This window comes from Melospiza georgiana, chromosome 6, assembly GCF_028018845.1.
Source record: "Melospiza georgiana isolate bMelGeo1 chromosome 6, bMelGeo1.pri, whole genome shotgun sequence".
NCBI lineage: Eukaryota > Metazoa > Chordata > Aves > Passeriformes > Passerellidae > Melospiza > Melospiza georgiana.
Genome location: NC_080435.1, coordinates 25,572,326 through 25,591,850, shown reverse-complemented (window position 1 = coordinate 25,591,850; position 19,525 = coordinate 25,572,326). Strand labels below are relative to the sequence as shown.

At 41.5% G+C, this 19,525-nt stretch overlaps 1 protein-coding gene across 1 annotated transcript in view; it reads right to left on the bottom strand.

Moving 5' to 3' along the window:
• Positions 1–17,444, bottom strand: part of SLC17A6 (solute carrier family 17 member 6) — a 32,551-nt gene extending 15,107 nt beyond the window's left edge. The window contains exons 1-3 of the mRNA XM_058025622.1: positions 17,081–17,444; positions 13,917–14,169; positions 12,652–12,770 (exon numbers count right to left, since the gene is read on the bottom strand). Coding sequence (XP_057881605.1) covers positions 12,652–12,770; positions 13,917–14,169; positions 17,081–17,166 — 458 coding nt within the window. The 5' untranslated portion in view covers positions 17,167–17,444. The remainder of the gene's footprint in view (positions 1–12,651; positions 12,771–13,916; positions 14,170–17,080) is intronic.
• Between the last annotated feature and the right edge of the window lie 2,081 nt (positions 17,445–19,525).

Here is a 19,525-nt window from a genome sequence, read left to right as displayed (position 1 = left end):
TGAAACAAATCTTCAAATAGCAAGCTGAGTGTATCCACTTTTGTTTGACCCATATTAAAGGGCATGGTAAGGAATCTTTTGGGCTAAAGAACCCTAAATCTCCTCTCCTCATTGTGCTCCCTTTGATCTCTAGGTCAATAAAACAATATTTAGCTGTCTGTACAGCATATTTCTGGCTCTGCTTGTCAGCATGTTCCATACATTTGCTGGTACCTGATTGTGTTGCACTGTGAGGAATATTCTGACCTAAATTGTCTTCTACTCTTGATTTCTTAAAGTGTAATTTCTACTCCAAAACTACCTGCACTTCATTTCCTTAGAATTTAACACCTCCTTATGTTCACATAAACTCCAGTGGTGTCTTGTCCTGGTAAAATCACGTGAAAATAGAATATTTTAAAATGCCATCTCTTTACAAGGATGAGATTTACAAGATTGGTGCTGTAGGTAATCCTTCTTCAAGGAAATTCCCTCAAGTTTTTTAATCCTATATCTGAAATCAGCTTCTACTTGCACACAGCTGAAAGCTGATTTTCCCAGAGCTGCCTCTGTCCTCATGTTTACTGAAGAGAAGATCTTTCCTTGAGTCTGCTCCTTCTCAAGACAAGGAAAATGTAACTGAAGGAATGGTCAGAGACATGCTTCCTCCACATTGAAATCTGGCCTGCATTTAGACACACAAGCACTGGTGAATACTCACTTACACCAGGGTTTGGATGATGAAACAATTCTGCAACATCACTTGGGAGCCAATTCTCTCTGAACTATGCTTTATAACAATGACTTCCTCTCTCTCTTCAAAAATCTAATGATTTGAAAGCAGAATAAGTTAGAGTTAAATTATGATTCTTGCAAGAAATGGCTTTTTGATGCTTTTTGTGAGTCCCTATTAGAAGTGATGTCATGCATGGCAATTTTAGTGAGTCCATTTCCTCTATAACTCTTAATCAAGAGCAAATAAATCTTCCTATATTTGCTTTGTATCTCTCAGCACACAATCATAAATATCATAAGCATTTCTCCTTAAGGCCCCTTAATCTTCTTAGCTTTATTTCCATAAATACTAAATACTACCTAACAATATTCAGTGCTGTTTTTTGTAAAGCCTTACTCTTTTATTGCTTTAAACATCTCACTTAGCAATATTTATTATTATTTAGATCAAATAAAACTTATTTTGGGCTAAAGTCAATCAAAATATATTTGAATGCAGCTCACATTTGAATATATTTAGTTGGGAAATGGAACATTCTGATTGTTCCTAGGGCATTTCTAAACCATTTTGCTGACTCACACATCAAACCCTCAAATTGTGCTATCTTTTTTTTTTTTTTTTGCTTACATTTTTTTCTTCTATTAAGCTAGTGATTTATGATGCTTTATGTTTAATGAGAGCATCTTGCTCAATTTTTCTACAAGGCTAATTCCAGCAGTGGGTTAGAAAGTTTAGATTTCTGATGTAGCCATGGCAAATTAAGTGTGTGTGTGGCTCCACTGTCGTTTCCAGCTTGTTTAGGAGTGTTTGTTCCACTGCAGTTTTGTACAATCTGTACAAATTTGTACAATTTTGTGCATTTTTGTACAATTTTGTACAAGCGCCACTTTGCCCTCCTGGCGTTCTGGTGTCACAGAGAGTGAGAAGCTGTGGCCCTTGCTGGACACACATTTTTAGAGCTGCTGTGCCCTTTGTGCCTCGTCCAGATGTGTTTGCACAGCTGGACTCTGGAGCCCCCGGGCTGAGCTCAGCCTTGGACATCCAGGTGGCTGCACTTCCATCCTGAGGCACCCTTGGAAATCCATTTCATCCTGGGCACGCTCCAAACCCCACAGAAGGTTTCAATGCCATGGCACAAAGCAAAACCTTTACCAGACTGAGGGTAAACTCTGGGGAATTGGAGTTATAGCGCAGAGATAGAGCAGTGGCACTGCCATAATTCTGGGCCCTTGCATTAGGATGGAATTAAAATGCCATGACATGTCTGCAGCAGCCCCTAGCCTTGCAAAAAAAATTCCTTCCTGACTCAAAATCAGCAACTGTGCAACTACATCTGGAAGAAAATAAACACATACAGAAGAACACAATAAATACAGTAGTAGTGTGTCAAGGAGAGGGGAAAAACCCCAAGAAATTCTGGTCCTCACAAGTGACCAGAAGCAGTCCTGAAACAGAAAAAAAAGCTTTATTTATCTATTTCTATATCTATTTCTGAGTAGAGTAGAAGTATTTCTACTCTATTTCTATTTCTACTTCTACTCTAGAGTAGAAGTATTTCTACTCTGAAGCTGAGGAGACTCAGTCCCAAAAATCAGAATCTAACACTGATCTTCAGTGTTTTGCTGACCCTGGCCTCAAAGGTCATTGACTGTGACTTAATCCTCCTGCAATATAAGGAGTAATAACAGCAAAATCTTATTTGAATGTGAGACATTTGGGACAGGAGAAGAGAAAGGAAATTACTTTGACAGCTCAGGAGAAGGGCTTAAAATGGAATGAGATTGCAAGGGAAATTAATCTGTTTGGGTTCCAAGTCAATTGGCTCATTTTTCTCTTTTAAACAAAAGAAAAACAAGTGTATTTTTGGATTTCTAATATCTGCATCTGTGCAGCAGCACTGTTGTCATCCTCCTTTGTCAGGAAATTCACATTCCATGGGCACTCTGCAGTGTTACAGATATTCTGCAGAGTTTTCCAGATTTGGTTACACAGCTGGAAGCAGAGTCAGCTCCCAAAGCGAGCTGGGCACAGGGCACAGGCAGATGGAGGGAATATCCAGTTACACACAGGACAGCTGAAAGTGAGGAGCCCTCATCAGAGGCATCCTCTACCCCAGGGACTGGCAATGAAAATTGCTGCAAGGGATTCATGGAACATAAAACTAAAACGTGTCTATGTGGTGGGATCAATTCCTCATCTGAGCCTCCTGCATTTTTATTTATGTCAATTTTTAATGTATTTGATAAATTCCACAATATTGACATCTCTATTCTCTGGATAATAACAAAACACTGAAGATCAATGTAAAATTCTGATTTTTGGGACTGAATCTACTCAGTCTAGAAATAGAATTAATGTTTTCTAAAGCATATGAAGTACCTTAACTAAATTTGTCCTTTAAAAAAGATTGAAAAGTAACTCTGTATATTTAAAATGAATTTTTAAACATTCCTTTAAACAAGAAAATGCAGTAGTTTTAAGATGTGTAAATATATGATCTATCAGTGAATTATTAACATAATTTCATTAAAATTCAAAATAATTAAAGAACAGTAAGCCTTGGTCACTTACAACTACAAAACACCATTGCATGTATTTGAACAGATTTGGATTCAAAAATACAAAAATTTAGAAAGCATTCAATGGCTTCCATAGAAAATTAATTCAGGAGTGTAACTGAATAGTTTTTGCCCCCAAAGTGCAACTGATCATCATGTCATGGAAGATCTATCTCCTGAATAGGAAAGTTTATTATTTTGTTCATTTTCTAGGAAATCATAGGGTGTGGGTGGGTGTGTGGGGATGTGTGTGAAAGCATTTTGCATCACTACAATAAATTAAATTCAAAATATTATAATTTGGTATACTCTGTCTGTAAACAGGAACCTATGGGAAATGTAAACTCTGGTTGTTTCTGAACAACCTCTGATTTGACAATTTCACATGAATATTGATCATATTCTAGAGGACATTATTTTCATTGGATGAAGTATGTGTATTGATCAAATACTTGATTTGTAAATGAGTCATAGTTACAAATTCATTAGGTAAATTCATTAGGTAAATTTGTTAGGTAAATAGTGTAGAAAACAAAGAGGATTGAAAACACAAGCTTTCTTCTGAAGTTTTCCCAACCCACTTTAAAGACTAGATGTAAAAACCTGCCATTATAAAATAAATTTAATTTATTTGGATTCAAGCAGGTGAGTTGGTTTGCCATTTTCCTTATAGAAATGACATGAAATATGTTGAAGAAAGACTTATTTTATGAAACAGATATAAAAACCTAGGCTGGGTTTTGCCTCTCCTTTGCTGTTCTTTATTGAACAGTAATTTTTGGGAGAGTCCTTGTACACAACACAGACATGGGTCTGCTGTATTTTCACACAATCCAAACAATATTTTGTCTGAGAGGAGCTGCAAGGCTCAATGCTGTATTAAATGCTTCATTTTGTCCAGTAAAACACAATATCTAGAAAGAAGCAAGACAGGACCTAGCTGGAATGTCTGTGGGCTTTACAGCTGCTTTTCAGAATGTTTTCTTCTGTAAATGACAGTTTGTGATCAACTCCTCAACTTAGATTTTTCTTTGAATATATAGAAATTTCAGGGCTTAACTGACACATTTCTCTCCTTACAAAGCACATTTCTACCTTTATCAGGTGTGATGATCAGGGCCTTCTAAGAGTTTGATACAGAACTCGTGCATTTTGATGGCCTGAATTTGCTATGGTTCGATCTGCCAGGTTGGAAGATGAAAAAATCCCAAAATATTCACGAGACTATGGGCAAAACAGAGGATTCAAGAGGCTGCATCAAGCACTGATGTGAAATGCCAGGCAAAGATTAAACCCATGTGAATCAGCAAGCCAGAAGAAGAAGTCCTTTACATTTCTGCCTTCTTCAAACCCCACTGATGCCACTGATTCCACCAAGCCCACAAACAGTGTTCAGGCTGTGTTTTTCATTGCCTGCTCACAGACCTGGTTTTTGACATGTCAATGTGTATTTTATAAAAACTTGGGCACTGCTGGATGACAGCATCATTGGAATGGATGCTAAATGTAAAAGAACCCTGGGTCATTAGATTCAAATTGTTGTTCTTACCAGCAAGTGCATTACATTATCCTTTCATAAACAGATCAGTTTCCAGCTGAGAAGTTACCAGCATTTGGCTCACTTAGTAGTTTTTCAACTTTTTATTTCATATATCCAGTATACATCTTTTATATATAGAATACATATTTATTTATTCTTATATATAGAAGACACATATATATATATATATATATAGATATAGATATAGATATATATAAGACATATATCCACTCTATGTCTTCTAACCATGTTGTTTTATTTTAATGGTTTTAATCTCTTCACTTTCCACAGCCTCAATCCTATTTTCTTTTGTGCCACTAAGCAAATCAGTTGCTCTAGATCTTGTCTTGCTTTTTTCCTTCATTCCTGTGCTCAGTCTACCAATCCTCCCTCTTTCCTGACTGAATTCAGCTGGGGAATCTCTCAACCTGTGGTTTTGTTTCACAGCTCATTATATATGTCTAGATAAAGCTCTGACTCATTTCTTCTAGCTCATTAGCTTTGGGACAGCTTGCTCTTTAAATATGTAACCTGCTAAATAATGTTTCAAACCAGGGCTGTCTCACTCAAATCACCTTACCAACATGATGTGGTTCAACTGATTTAGAGATATATAACACATTTACCACAGCAATCACCTGTAGGTTTAATTTTAAAATGTTTTCTGGAGTTGTTTGGGAGGATAACTACTATGTGCTGGACTCAAAAGCTGGGCATCTGTACTGCTTTTTGGGGTGTTTTCTGATTTATGGGGCACAGCTGATTGTGTCAGGACTGCTCAGAGCAAAGGCAGATTCCTTCAGAGAACAATGACAGTGACATTAGTGGTTTTACGCAACGAAAACAACCTAAATAACAATTTGTTGCATCAAACCCGGTGTACAAATTGTTTTGGACTGAAGTAACAAAGCAAATAGAGGTGATTAAGGATACCTGTTGCACAGAGTGTGTGCTATTAATGCTCAGAAGCATCCCTGGGTTTTGTTCAGAGACAGTTTATTTATTTATTTATTTATTTATTTATTTATTTATTTATTATTATTATCATCATCATTATTTAATTATTATTATTTAATTATTTCTTAGATACCACTGTTAATGCAGTATGGATTTGCGGAAACTCAGGACTAGAAGAGAATTGTGGGCAAAGTTATTTGACAGCATTGACATATTGGGATGATGTAATCCTAATAAATAAGAAGTTTCTTTATCAGCTCGTTCTGAAAGGGGTGTCCTGACATGGGGGTTGGAATTGGGAGTTTTTTATGGTCCCTTCCAAACCAAACCATTCTAGGATTTTCTGAAGTTATCTGGTGTAATTTTATGAATGCTGTGTCATGGATTTTACACAGATAAAGATTTCAAAGGATTTTCATCAATGGAGGAAGGACTGTAAAAAATAAGCTCAAATTTCAAACATAACCCTACTCCTGTAGTTATATCTCAACAAGGAGGGCTAAATTTGGAAAATTTTAGATTTAGTTCTGGAAAAATTAGTCAAGGATAAATGGAAGATTTGGTTACACTACCTGTATTGATTTTTTAAAAAAATATATACCTATCATCTCACTTGATCATTTCCTTTGTAACCTAATTACTCCTGATAATATTTGTCTTAGTCTAGTTGTCTTTTTAGGTCTGTAATCACCCTGTGGTAATCACATATCCTCTGGATACAGAGAGACCGAGCTGTCCCAGGGTTTTCCTGGGAAGCTGTGAAAAAGCTCAGAGAAAGAATTAAAACAATTATTATCTCTCTTTCTGTAGCTGTTGTTTACAGATATGATTCTCTGGTGGTGTTCACAGGGGTCCCAGGATGAGGGAAGAGATGAGAATCTTGACTCCATGTTTCAGAAGGAAATGTGATTTATTATTTTATGATATATATTATATTAAAAGAAAATGGTATATCAAAACTATACTAAAGAAAGAGAAAGGAGACATCAGAAGGTTAGCAAAGAAAGAAATGGAATGATAATAAAATCTTGTGACTGACCACAGTCCCAACACAGCTGGACCTGTGACTGGTCATCAGTAGAAACAATTCACATGGACCAATCACAGGTGTACCTGTTGCATTTCACAGCAGCAGATAATCATTGTTTTTCTTTTACTTTGAGGTCTCTCAGCTTCTCAGGAGAAAAAATCCTGGCAAAAGGATTTTTCATAAAATACGTCTGTGACATGATTCTCCAGAGTGTGCTATTCACCACTAGTGTGAGAGAAGATTCCTGAAGGCCAATCAGGTCTTAGGGCCACCATTGTTTCCATAAGAACTGTACATTTCTAATAATAAAGTGCCTTTTCATGCCTCCTGATGATGGAGTCTCTGTGTCACCTTTGGCTGTCCCCAGTACCCCTTTGGTGATAATAACCCTGCTTTTGTTAACTTTTACTTGTGTTTATGTATTTCAAATTAACTAAGCAGAACTGAAGCCATCATGGGGAGGCACTGTTTAGCTATTCTGTGGCACATACAGTCATTCTGATTTATTTCTAGTACAGGCTCTTTCCCGATGACTCTGTTGACCCATCTCCTGTAAACATCCCCCTGTGAAACTCTCACCCTTACAATTTATGTTTTCCTAAATGATAGACAGAATGCAGTGTTCTGTTCTGAATTGGGCCTTTAATTTGCATGAAACAGCACAGGGCTAACAAAACTGGGATTGTGCCATGAATATTGGAGTGGAAGATGAGCTCAGCCACCCAAAAACCAGAGACAATAATCTACCTTTGCCATTAGAGAGGAACACTTGTTCCCTAGGCTGAACATGCTTCATAGGAGAATTGCTTAAAACTGAACTGAGTCTGTGGCCAGAAGCCATGTACAACAGCTTTATTTGGCTTTCTTAAATCAAGATAAAGCAGGTTATTTTCATTGATATGTGTGTATGGGAGGAGGGGGATGTGTCTCTGTGCTCCTCGCACTAAATCCTATTAGGAGCCCTTCATGAAGCATTAATATGTAAGAGCCGACCTCCCGCCACCTAATCCAGTTTAATAAGGGCTTGGATACATTATTAATTTTTGTCACACATCTGAGGCCCCCTTTTATCAAGCAAAACCCCCACCCAAATCCCTTGTTGCATCATTAAATTGTGGAAACAGCTTCATCACTCGTGACAGAGAAATGGAAGGGCCCTGAACCATATGGCAGAGGCAGCACCAGTCTGCCCAGTGCCCTTCCTGGAGAGACTGGGACTCAAAGGAGTGACAGAACCATCCTGGGGGGTTTTGTGCAGTTTTGGCTCCTTTGCCTGGAGCAGAGGAGCCCAGAGCAGTGCCAGGGTAGAGAGCAGCCCGGCCTGCAGGGTTTGGGGATGGATGTGAAATGTGGGGCTGGCAAGGGCAGCTCTGGGGCACCCTCACGATGCAGGGTCAGCTCAAGTCCACAGGAGTTCAGAAGCTGGCACTTGTTTAATCAGCCTCTAATCCCCTGCTCGTGCTGTGAATTAATCTTTGTTTGCAAAGCAGAAAATACACAACATGCCTGCCTGCTAAAAGAATGGAATAATTTCTGTTTTTAAAATAGGGAAATGTAAAGATGTGCACTTCTGGACATCTTTCCATTGTATTTCTAAACCTATACTTGACCTTAAATGTTTATGCTTGTCCTAATTAAGGCAGAGTTAGGGAGATTCTGATTTCACTGACATGCCAATGACAGTTTCAGTGAAAATCTGTGGGACTGAGACAAGGTGCACTGACAGTTGTCTGAAATATCATTCATTTTATTCACACAAATAATCCTATCAGATTACTGGCTGGGAAGAAGGACTCAGCCTTTAATAACAAGAAGAATGTCACTTGAGAAACAAAGATTAATTTGAAGTGAAATGCTAATTTGCATAATTTCATTCAGATTAGAATGACAATGATTAAGAGTTCAGCATAGATGAGAGATAATTACATTGTGGAGAAATGCAGTATGGTCATGTAGTTACATTTTTTAATGTGAATACTGCCAGGACTTGAGCTTTGACAGATAATAGGAAATATATGTCATTATCACAGGTGATTTTAACTTTTAAAAAATTGGCATTCTATTCTGCCCTTTGGGTCTCTTTGTGTCAGAAGGTTCTCGTGTTTGAGTACACACAAATGAGCTAAACCCCTTACTCAGCTTCATTGTATAAAAAATATGATGTGATTATTGCAGATTTGCTTTTGAAAAAATGCTTGGCACATACAGTCAAAACTGATATTTCTATTTTAAATGTGTAACTGCATTGTGAATTGACTCTCTATTGCATAACCTAACAATGCCCCATTAATTTCAAATAATCTTTCCTGATTTACAGCAAATCTTTAAACAGTTCACTTAGGAAATCAGTGAGGAGATACTGCCACAACATTTCAGTGCTGCTTTTGGGGTTTGTTACAGATTTCCAACTTAAAGGATATTTAAAGGGTGTATCAGAAGTTTAAAATATAATAATACTCAAATTATCTTGAGATGAGGTGATAAAACTGAGCACAGTTTCACACCTTCCCATATGTGTGTGACAGCACAGCAGATAATTTATTCACAGACAGCTGCAATAGCATGAATGTGAAATGGGGAATAATAATTTCCATTTATTAAATTTCTAGATTATAAACAAAATGTGCTTTTTTATGGGACCATGTAACCTAAAATTCACCATGGCAACAGCCCTTAACACTTGTTTATCCCTTGTATTTTGATTATTTATCCCTCTACTGCAAACATTTCACAATAGCTAAAATATAACCTCCATTATAGGAATTTAAAACCCAATGAAAAAGTCTACAACATAATTTCTCTGCTTGGACCAGTAGTGGGTAGTCATTATTGTTACTATTTAAGTTTTTTTTCATTTGTAGGGCTGTCAATTGCTGATTCTTGTCATCTCTTTCCAGAGGACCAAAGCATACACTTATACCAAGCCATTCTTCCAGTGGAGTTATTATCAGATTACCAGATTATCTCCTAGTAATGTTTTTATGTACATGTGCCCTGAATACACAGTTCTTGCTGCTTCTTTCACTAGGCATCTCTTTATACTGTCATTTTTGAAGCAATTCAAGATCTCTAAAGCAATCTCTAATTTTCCAACACCCATACTACTGCTGTACACTGTTTCTACTGTAGATCTGTCTAAAAGATATTTATCTAGAGACCATTTTATGCTTTAGCCACGCTCTCTCCTTCCTCTCAGTCTCAAGCACACATGAGCCATTTTTTGAAGCAATTAAAAATCCCTAAAGCAATCTCTAATTTTTCTACACACATACTGGTATCAATGTGTCCAAACTACCCACAAAAAAATCTGAGGTCAAAATCATTGACTTAAACACACTCATTGCTAAATAAAGGCAAATAAACATTTGGGATGACACTGATTACTTTAGTAGAGCATTAGCATTACTCTAGTAGAGCTGGAAGCTTGCGATGTGTTTCTAGTCCCACATGGCTCAAGACCCCTACTCAGTGAGGCTCCTTTTCAGAGGGGTCCTTCCCTCTCTGATGTTACCTTGCCCTCAAGTGTCATCTATTGAGCAGAATTCAGTCAACCAAAAGGTAAATATATCATCTGATCGACTGGATCCTGTGGTACCCACAAGTTTATCAGCACTTCTGCATATTCCCCAAATGACTGATGAAATTTGAAGACCACACTGAGTATCAGCAGTATCATGATGGTGTCTGAATCTTTGAGAGGTTCATAAATTCTAGATAATCGTATAATTATCAGTCCCTCAAGGGGAAAAACATCACTGGTCCAGTTACAGTCACTGACTTGGCTGTGGAAAGCACAAAAAGAAGAGAAGGTGTTCATCACACCACCACTGTGTTCCCTACAGGACACACGGGCAATGAGATGTCTGGGAATGATAAAACACACCTGAAGGGCTTCCACAGCAATAACACCAAACTAGATAAAATACACCCACCCTAACTGGAGTAGTCCTCAGCTATTGTCATTAATGTAAATGTTTGTGAAAAGGAGAAAAATCTGACTCGATATGACAACCTGTGTGCTTCTGCTACTGACTTTGCCTGGCAGTGTCCCCGCCATTGTCTTGCAAATCTCTGTAGTTGCATCCCTTTACATCTGAATTGCTTCAAATGGCTTTTCTGGTGTTGTTTGGGTGAATGAAGACAGCTTTTGATTCTCTGGGTCAGATTCTGCAGCCTTTACTCAACCAAAACTCCAATTAACCCTGAGTAGTTACAGACTGTGTAAAGATTCGAAAATGATTAAAGGAGGAAGAAGAGGTAAATAACCCTTTAAATGGCTGTTAATGGCTGTTTGAAAGAGTCTTTCAGATTTCTGAACCTCTGTCTTGTAAACAGAAAGACAATGGACACCCCAGTTTAAAAACTATACGTTTTGATTTATTTGTTTTTAAGGGTAGGATATTATTGTTTCCTCAGTTGCAGAGCATCTCTCTGTTTGTAAACACTCCTTTCTACTGTAAATCTGTCTAAAAGCTATTTATTTAATTAATTATTTCTTTAATTAATTTATTTAATTATTTAGGAGGCCATGTTTTGCTTTAGCCACACTCTCTCCTTCCTCTCAGTGTCAAGCACACCCAAACCATCCTGCTCACCAGGCTGAGCCTCTCTGCCCATGGCTTTGATTTATTTGTTTTTAAGGGTAGGATATTGGTGTTCCCTCAGTTACAGAGCATCTCTCTCTTTGTAAACACTCGTTTCTACTGTCTAAAAGCAATTTATTTATTTATTTATTTATTTATTTATTTATTTATTTATTTAGGAGACCATGTTTTGCTTTGGCCACACTTTCTCCTCCTCTCAGTCTGAAGCACACACAAACCATCCTGCTCACCAGGCTGAGCCTTTCTGCCCATGGCTTTGATTTATTTGTTTTTAAGGGTAGGATACTGGTGTTCCCTCAGTTACAGAGCATCTCTCTGTCTGTAAATACTCCTTTCTACTGTAGGTCTGTCTAAAAGCTATTTAATTATTTATTTATGAGACCATGTTTTTGCTTTAGCCACTCTCTCTCCTTCCTCTCAGTCTCAACACACACAAACCATCCTGTTCATCCTGTGGGTGCCCGTGCAGCCCACCCCTCACGCTGCCCACTCCTGGGAAGAGTTAAAGCTATTTACGGCTGAGTTTCGCATCCATTTGCACTCAGTGCTGGTTTGCAGAGTGGCGCTAGGACCTTTGCAAGCGATGAGCCCGTGGCATTAAGCAGGGATGTGAAAGCCTCATGTGTCTCCAATACTCAGTGGATCTAATTAACAGGTAGAATCGCACCCTGCGTGCTTGAAAAAATGCCAGACACCATAGAAACGAGTCCTTAAGTCCCCGGACCATCTGCACTTTCTTTTCATTGTGGAAGTCTCATTTAAGCATGTTTTTCGGCCATTCTAAATTCATTTATGCTTTAATGAAAAATTCCCGCTGACGGTTTTCCTTTTCATTAAAACAAAAATCATAAAATTCTTTAATTCAGTCATAGGGGAAAAAAAAAAACCAAACAAAAAACCTCTCAAGCTTTGATGAAATAATGAATCTTTGAATTTGCCTCTGAATACGTGTTGTTTGAATATCGTTGCCACAACCTCCTTAAGCGACCTTCTAAAGGAAAAGGAAACCAATATGAGAAAATCCCCCGCAAGCTCGGGGGGGTTGCAGGATGGAACATTGGGCAATACTGATGAAATAGCAATATTGGTGAAATGTGAAGTATTACACCATCACAGAGGAGCTCCGGGATAGCTTGCAGGCTGTCCTTGCCTCCCTAAGCCGAGATTTTGGTGGGTACAGGGGAGCCCCGGCTGTGCGGGGTTTATTTGGGGTGCATCCCCTTTAGACACCATTTATTTGCTGTTACCTGTTGGCTGCCAGCCGGGATGAGATGTACCCTCCGGGGATCTGCGTGATGATGTAGCCCCAGAAAAACGAGCCATGGATCATGCCCACCGTTTCGGGATCCCAGTTAAACTTCGCTTTCTTCCCATGCGAGGCAGCGGGGCAGAGGGAGAGAAAGACGAGAGGAAAGCTGTAATTGTGCCCCTCGGTCCGAGCCCCCCGTGGCAGGTCAGCAAACAAACCCAGGACAGCGATGGAAGCAGCAGAGCCCCGAGCCCCTCGGATGGGCACGGATGGGAATGGCTGGGCACGGCTGGACACGGATGGGAATGGCTGGGATTGGCTGGGCATTGCTGGGCACGGATGGGAATGGCTGGGCACGGCTGGGCACGGATGGGCACGGCTGGGATTGGCTGGGCATTGCTGGGCACGGCTGGGCACGGATGGGAATGGCTGGGCATTGCTGGGAACGGATGGGAATGGCTGGGCATTGCTGGGCACGGATGGGCACGGCTGGGCACGGATGGGAATGGCTGGGCATTGCTGGGAACGGATGGGAATGGCTGGGCATTGCTGGGCATTGCTGGGCACGGCTGGGCACGGATGGGAATGGCTGGGCATTGCTGGGAACGGATGGGAATGGCTGGGCATTGCTGGGCACGGATGGGCACGGCTGGGCACGGATGGGAATGGCTGGGCATTGCTGGGAACGGATGGGAATGGCTGGGCATTGCTGGGCACGGATGGGCACGGCTGGGCAGCACTCACCTCCTGCCAGCCCTGAGGGATTTGGGTGTTTAAGCCTCATCCCCGTTTACCGCATCTTTCTCACCGCTCTTTAACTCGCTTTAAACCTTATCGTTTCTCTTATCATTTAACGCCTTTTATCAAAGCCAATTAGCCCCGGTGTTTTCAAACATTCCTGTTGAACCTCCCCGCCTCCTTCACGGCGGGATGCACTCCCTACCAGCCCCTTATTCGATGCCCTCCTTCTCCCATCCCCTGCGTTTATTTCAGGAGATATCTGCGGTTTTCAAGGCTGTGTGGGACAGACACGGCGTGGGGCGAATTGTCCGCACATTAACAGCACAAACTGGGGCTAGGAACTGAATGGAAAAGTAGAAATATTCGGCAGAAGTTGTTTCTGCGTCAGGAACGGGATTCCCGTCCTTGCAGGGGCAGGGGGATGGACCGGGGAGCGCCGGGCCCCGTCCCACCTGTGCCCAGGTGTTGCGCTGCCAGCTGCACCGGGGAGGACGTGGCATTCACGAGGGAAGCGGTGCCCACCTCCTTTATAATTTTTCCTCCTCGGTGAATGGTGCTGTTGTTGACCATGTCCACGATGGCCACCCCCAGGTTGCAGCGGATGCCGAAGGAGATGCAGAAGCCCAGGCCGCTCATGATGGCGATGATGTAGCGCCGCGGCAGCCCGAAGCAGGTGCAGTCGCACAGCGGCGCCTTCTTCTCGGGCACTTCCATGGGCTTCCCATCCTCCGTCAGCTCGATGGTGTCCCCGGGCTTCTGCCTCTTCTCTAGCACTCTGCCCGACACAAGAAGGGAAGGTCAAGGCCTGAAGGCACAACGATTTGTAGGCTTAAAATTCACCGCTCCCCTCGCTCCTCCGGCTCGGAGATTGATTCGAGGATTTGCTCCTCGCTTCCCATTCACCTTCAGCTGTTCTTTAGCAGTGACCTGTGGGAGTGAGGATTAGTCATGCCCGGCTCCCCCAGCCCTCCGCAGCAGCCCAGGGAGGAGCTTTGCCTGGGAATTGCTCATCTATCATTAAAGACTTGTGCTGGAATATGTAGGGCGCACCAAGCAGGCAGCATCTGGAACCACTGCAGAGGCGCCATGTTGGGCAGCCAGGGGCACAGACACAGAAAAAAGGAGATTTTGTTGCCTCTTGGAGGTTTTTGTTGCCTCCTGGGCGTTTTGTTGCCCCCTCTCTGTGCCAGAAACACCGAGGGGGTGATCCCGGTGCGCGCCTCGCTCCAGGTCTGCGAACAAAAGAAATGTTAACAGGGAAAGACGGGAGGGAGGAGCGAGGAGGAGAGGGAGATATTGCTATTTATTTTACATTTGCAAAATGGCTGTCAGTGAAAAAAAAAGCCAGGAATAAGAGCTGGCACCGCCGGAGAAGGCTTCCCCAAAGGTCTGCACGCTGGGAGCGCTCTGCAGGTTCAACCTGCCCAGAGCAGCCTTGCCCTCAGTCCCTCGGTTTCACTTGGAAATTGTGTCTCCCAGAGAACGATCTGGAGGAATCTGAAGGCTGTTTGCAGCTGTTTCCAATCAGCTGGAAAACACCACGAAAGGTGATTTAGAACATCCAGAATTTTTTTTTTAAATCTTTCTAAATGCTGCGTCGGTAGCATGAAAAATCAGGTTTATAGAGCAAGTATCCCATAGTCAATCCCTTAATCTTCTTCCGAAATCACTGAGATATTTAAAATTTAGAAAAGAAAACCAATTTTGTCATCTTGAGAAGCAAATACATGACGCTCTGGACTCTACAACCGCTGCCTCCCAACTCTGCTGTAAAGTGTTTTCTCACTCGGAGGAGCAACTCTTTCAGGTTAATTCATCCGGCTGATAGGGCAGTAACACTTAGCAGAATAAGGCTTAAAAGGTTTTCCGTGTTCGGGAGAAAATCCCTGTATTTACTCCAAAAACTACTCAGCTGAAATTCTCTTGATTTTTCTTTTTTTTTTTTTTTTTTTTTTTTTTTTTTTTTTTTTTTTTGTGCGTGTTATTTCCATGCTTAAAGATCGCGGCATTGAGAAATGTGTTAAAGTGGTGAATAAAATAAACTACCGTGGGTTTCTGTTCAAAATTCGTTCGAGTGGATAAAGGGTAGGTGTTTTTTCCCCCTGAATGGGCGTCTTGTCTTCGGAAATAGACTGGAAATCAATGTGTAAGAGGCAAGAAAATGGTTTAGATTCTAAGAAAAATAAACAAAGTACTTAATTGCCGTGAGCTGAAAAAGATTAGCAAATCACGCGTTTGTTACTCGAGGTGTGAATTCAAACGGAGTTTTGCTGGAAAATACAAGCACCGTTTCTCCATTATTCACTGTGTAGCTGCAAGTAGTAGAGATAATAGTTTTATTTAAATGTTGTAGACCCTATAAGAACGAAAAAAAGGGTGTATTTCCTAAATTACATTTTAAGCAGTTATTCTGGATTTTCCTTTTTTATTATTATTAATTTTCAGCTATTGAAAATGACTGAAATATAACCAAAAACCGTAGGAAATTAATTGCATTGGTGATGACTTTAATTTCGCTTTTGGCTTTTCTCAATGGTACACTTCCTATGAAAATGGAAGCCTCAGTTTTGTCTGTATCGCTTCACTGATATGTCCCCTTCCCTTAAAATGGCAGCAGAAGTTGTGACTCATGCTGAGGAACAGCCTGGTGTCTGTGCCCAGCACTGCCGCATAGGTATGTAAAAAAGATTTTTGCGTGACCTACCCTGGGCAGGCAAATCCGCAGTTACCTTAGAGCTGCAATCCGGAAACCCCAAAACCAAAAAACCAAACAAACGTAAAAAACCAAAACTAAACCAAAGCAAAACAAAAAACCCAAACGAACAACCAAAACCCGAACCAAACTAACCAAACAGCCCAAGCCAAATATTTCGGGGTAATTTCCAGCAGACGGAACAATCGAAAATTGTTGGAATTTCATAGACTATTCTCAAACGTTGTGGAGGTCACTAAAGTCACCAGATTGGATGGAGAACGATGTGTGAACTTTAGTGCATGCACTTCATGGGTATGCAAGAATCTGGGTTTATTATTACAGGGCTGGACGACGGTAGAAATGTTCTTTGCACGCATAAATATAGAGAAGTGATGCTTTTGAGTTTAGCAATTGCAGCTGTATATAATTTATAGGACAAGCAGATGTTTCTAAAGGCAGAGGGATAAATAATTAAACACATTCCTCTATATGTTTCAGCTTCAGGAGAAAAAAAAATCGTTCGGATATCAATTATTTATACATCTCCATGTTTTCCTTCATCTGACGACGAATTACACAAAGGACAAGACTAATCAAAACCGTATTTTTTAAAATATATTTGTTAAGGGCAGGGGGCAAGATCCTGTGGGTGCATTGGGAAATTAAGATGGAACAATAATACAGGTTGCTGCTCTCTCCTGATTAGGATTTCAAGATGGGATCCCGTTTTTGTGGAAGAAAGGTGGGGTAATCTTTTGCTGCATCTTTACTGACACCATCTACGAGTCAGACAGGGAAGTTACGAGGGTGCCATATTGAGCAGCTTCAGCACTAGTTTCCAGCATCTAGATTATATCCAGCAGAACCAGAACGGCTCCCAGCCCTGCCACCGCTAACCTCAAAGCTTTCCACCTCCTGCAGCAACTGGCGCTTACGGAGAGCTTCCAAATTTTTCTGGCAAGTAGAATCCTATAAGAGATATCGCTCTTACCTGTAGAGTTGACCAAGCGATTTTCCAGCAAAATTCTTCAATCCCTCCTTGCCGGGAGTCAAAATCCTTTGTTTTACGGACTCCATTCCTTTGGGGATGCTCGCCGGATAATGCTCTGCTCTGGATACGGCACCGCTACGAGCAACGATGGTTCATATTGCTTTAACCTCTTAACTTTTCGTCCTCATTCGATGGCTATCGGTTCACCTGCAGCTCAAGGCAGAGCGAGAGGAGAGTGCGCGTGTGTGTGAGTGTGTGTGAGTGAGCGAGGTGGGGACGGCGTGCGGAGCCGGGGGGAGGGCGAGGAGCGCGCCTGTGTGCGGCAGCGGCAGGGGCGGCGGGGAGGGCGCGCTGCGGGCGGCCCGGGGTTCCTCCGCCGGTGCGGAGCTGCCGGGCTCGGTCACAGACCCTCCGGGGCCTGGCGGGGCTGGGCAGCGGCAGCCGCGGGCAGAGCCATGCCCGGCACGGAGCGTTCGAGGCGGTGCGGGCGCTGCGTGCCCCCGGCGGGGGCGGGGTGCGCTCGCCGCCCTGGGCAGGCGCTGCCAACTCCCCGGAGCCGAGCCGAGCCGAGCCGAGCCGCGCCGTGCCCGCGGCCCCCGCCCGCCACCCCTCCCTCCCTCCCTCTGCCCGTCTGTCCGTCCGTCCGCCCGCTCAGCGCTGCTCCCGGCGCGGCCGCGGCTCCGCTCTCCGGGCGCTCCGGCCCTTCAGCACCGCGGACAGCGCCGCGCCCGCCCCGCTCCGCTCCGCGCCTCGGACAGCGCGGCGCTCCGCACACAGCCCCGCACACAGCCCCGCACACAGCCCCGCGTACAACTGCGAGTAAAGCCCGCACAGTGCCCCCGGTGCCCTCGGACAGGCCTTGTGCAGGCGGCCCCGCTCCCGGGCACGGCGGGCACTGCCGCAATAACGCTGCTGTGGTGCCATGAACAGACAACACCCGCTGTCTGCTTACACAGACACAGGAATAGGCTTGTAAAGGTCTGGGTTTATAGATACAGGCAGAGCTTTGTATATAGGTATAGGTTTATATAGGTCTAGGTTTATATAGATATAGGTATAGGTTCCTATAGTTATGGGTTTATATGGGTATAGGTTCCTCTAGGTATGGGTTTATATAGGTATACAGATATAGGTATGGATTTATATAGATTTTGTATAGGTTTATACAGGTATACAGGTATAGAGGTACAGGTATAGGTTTATATAGATATAAGTATAGGTTTATATAGGTTTATATAGGTATAGGTTTATATAGATACAGGTATAGGTTTATACAGGTGTATAGGTTTATATAGGTATAGGTTTATATAGATACAGGTATAGGTTTATACAGGTGTATAGGTTTATATAGGTATAAAGGATAGGTTTATATAGGTATATAGTATAGGCTTATAAAGGTATATAGGTACAGGCATGGGTTTATATAGGTGTATAGGTATAGGTTTATACTGGTATATAGATATAGGTATAGGTTCATATATATATAGGTGTAGGTTCCTATAGGTATAGGTTTATATTGGTATATAGATACAGGTATAGGTTTATATAGATATATAAATATATATGTAGATTTATATAGATACTGGTATAGGTTTATATAGGTATATGGGTATAGAGATACAGGTATAGGTTTATATAGATACAGGCATAGGTTTATATAGGTATGTGTTTATGTAGATATGGATACAGGTTTATATAGGTGTATAGGTTTATATAGGCGTATGGGTATAGATCTATACAGGTATATAGGTATAGGTTTATATAGGTATATAAATGCTAATATAGGTTTATATAGATACAGGTATAGGTGTATAGGTATAGGTTTATACAGATATTGGTATAAGTTTGTATAGGTATATTGGTAGAGGTTTATATAGGTATATAGATATAGGTATAGGTTCCTATAGATATAGGTATAGGTTAATATAGGTACAGGTTCCTATAGCTATATAAAGGTATAGGTTTATATACAGATATAGGTGCATATAGATATTGGTATAGGTTTATATAGGTATAGGCTTATGTAGATACAGGTATAGGTTTATATAGATATTGGTGTGGGTTTATATAGGTATATAGGTACAGGTATAGGTTAATATAGATATTGGTATAGGTTCATATAGGTATATAGGTATAGGTTCATATAGATACGGGTGGTATAGGTTAATATAGATATTGGTATAGGTTTATACACGTATATAGGTACAGGTATAGGTTTATATAGGTAAATAGGTACAGGTTTATATGGGTATATTTACCTCTAAACCCACGTTTACTCACGCAGCCTCTTTTAGGTCATGTTAGGAATCCATCAGGGACTGCTTTCTGGAAAGCAATTTAATATTTTCCACCTCTTTTTTGGTCCTCTGTTTTCATGCCTCTGAGTAGGCCACTGCAACACTCAGTCTTGGTTTGTGGTGTTTACAGCACTGGAATGAACTGATT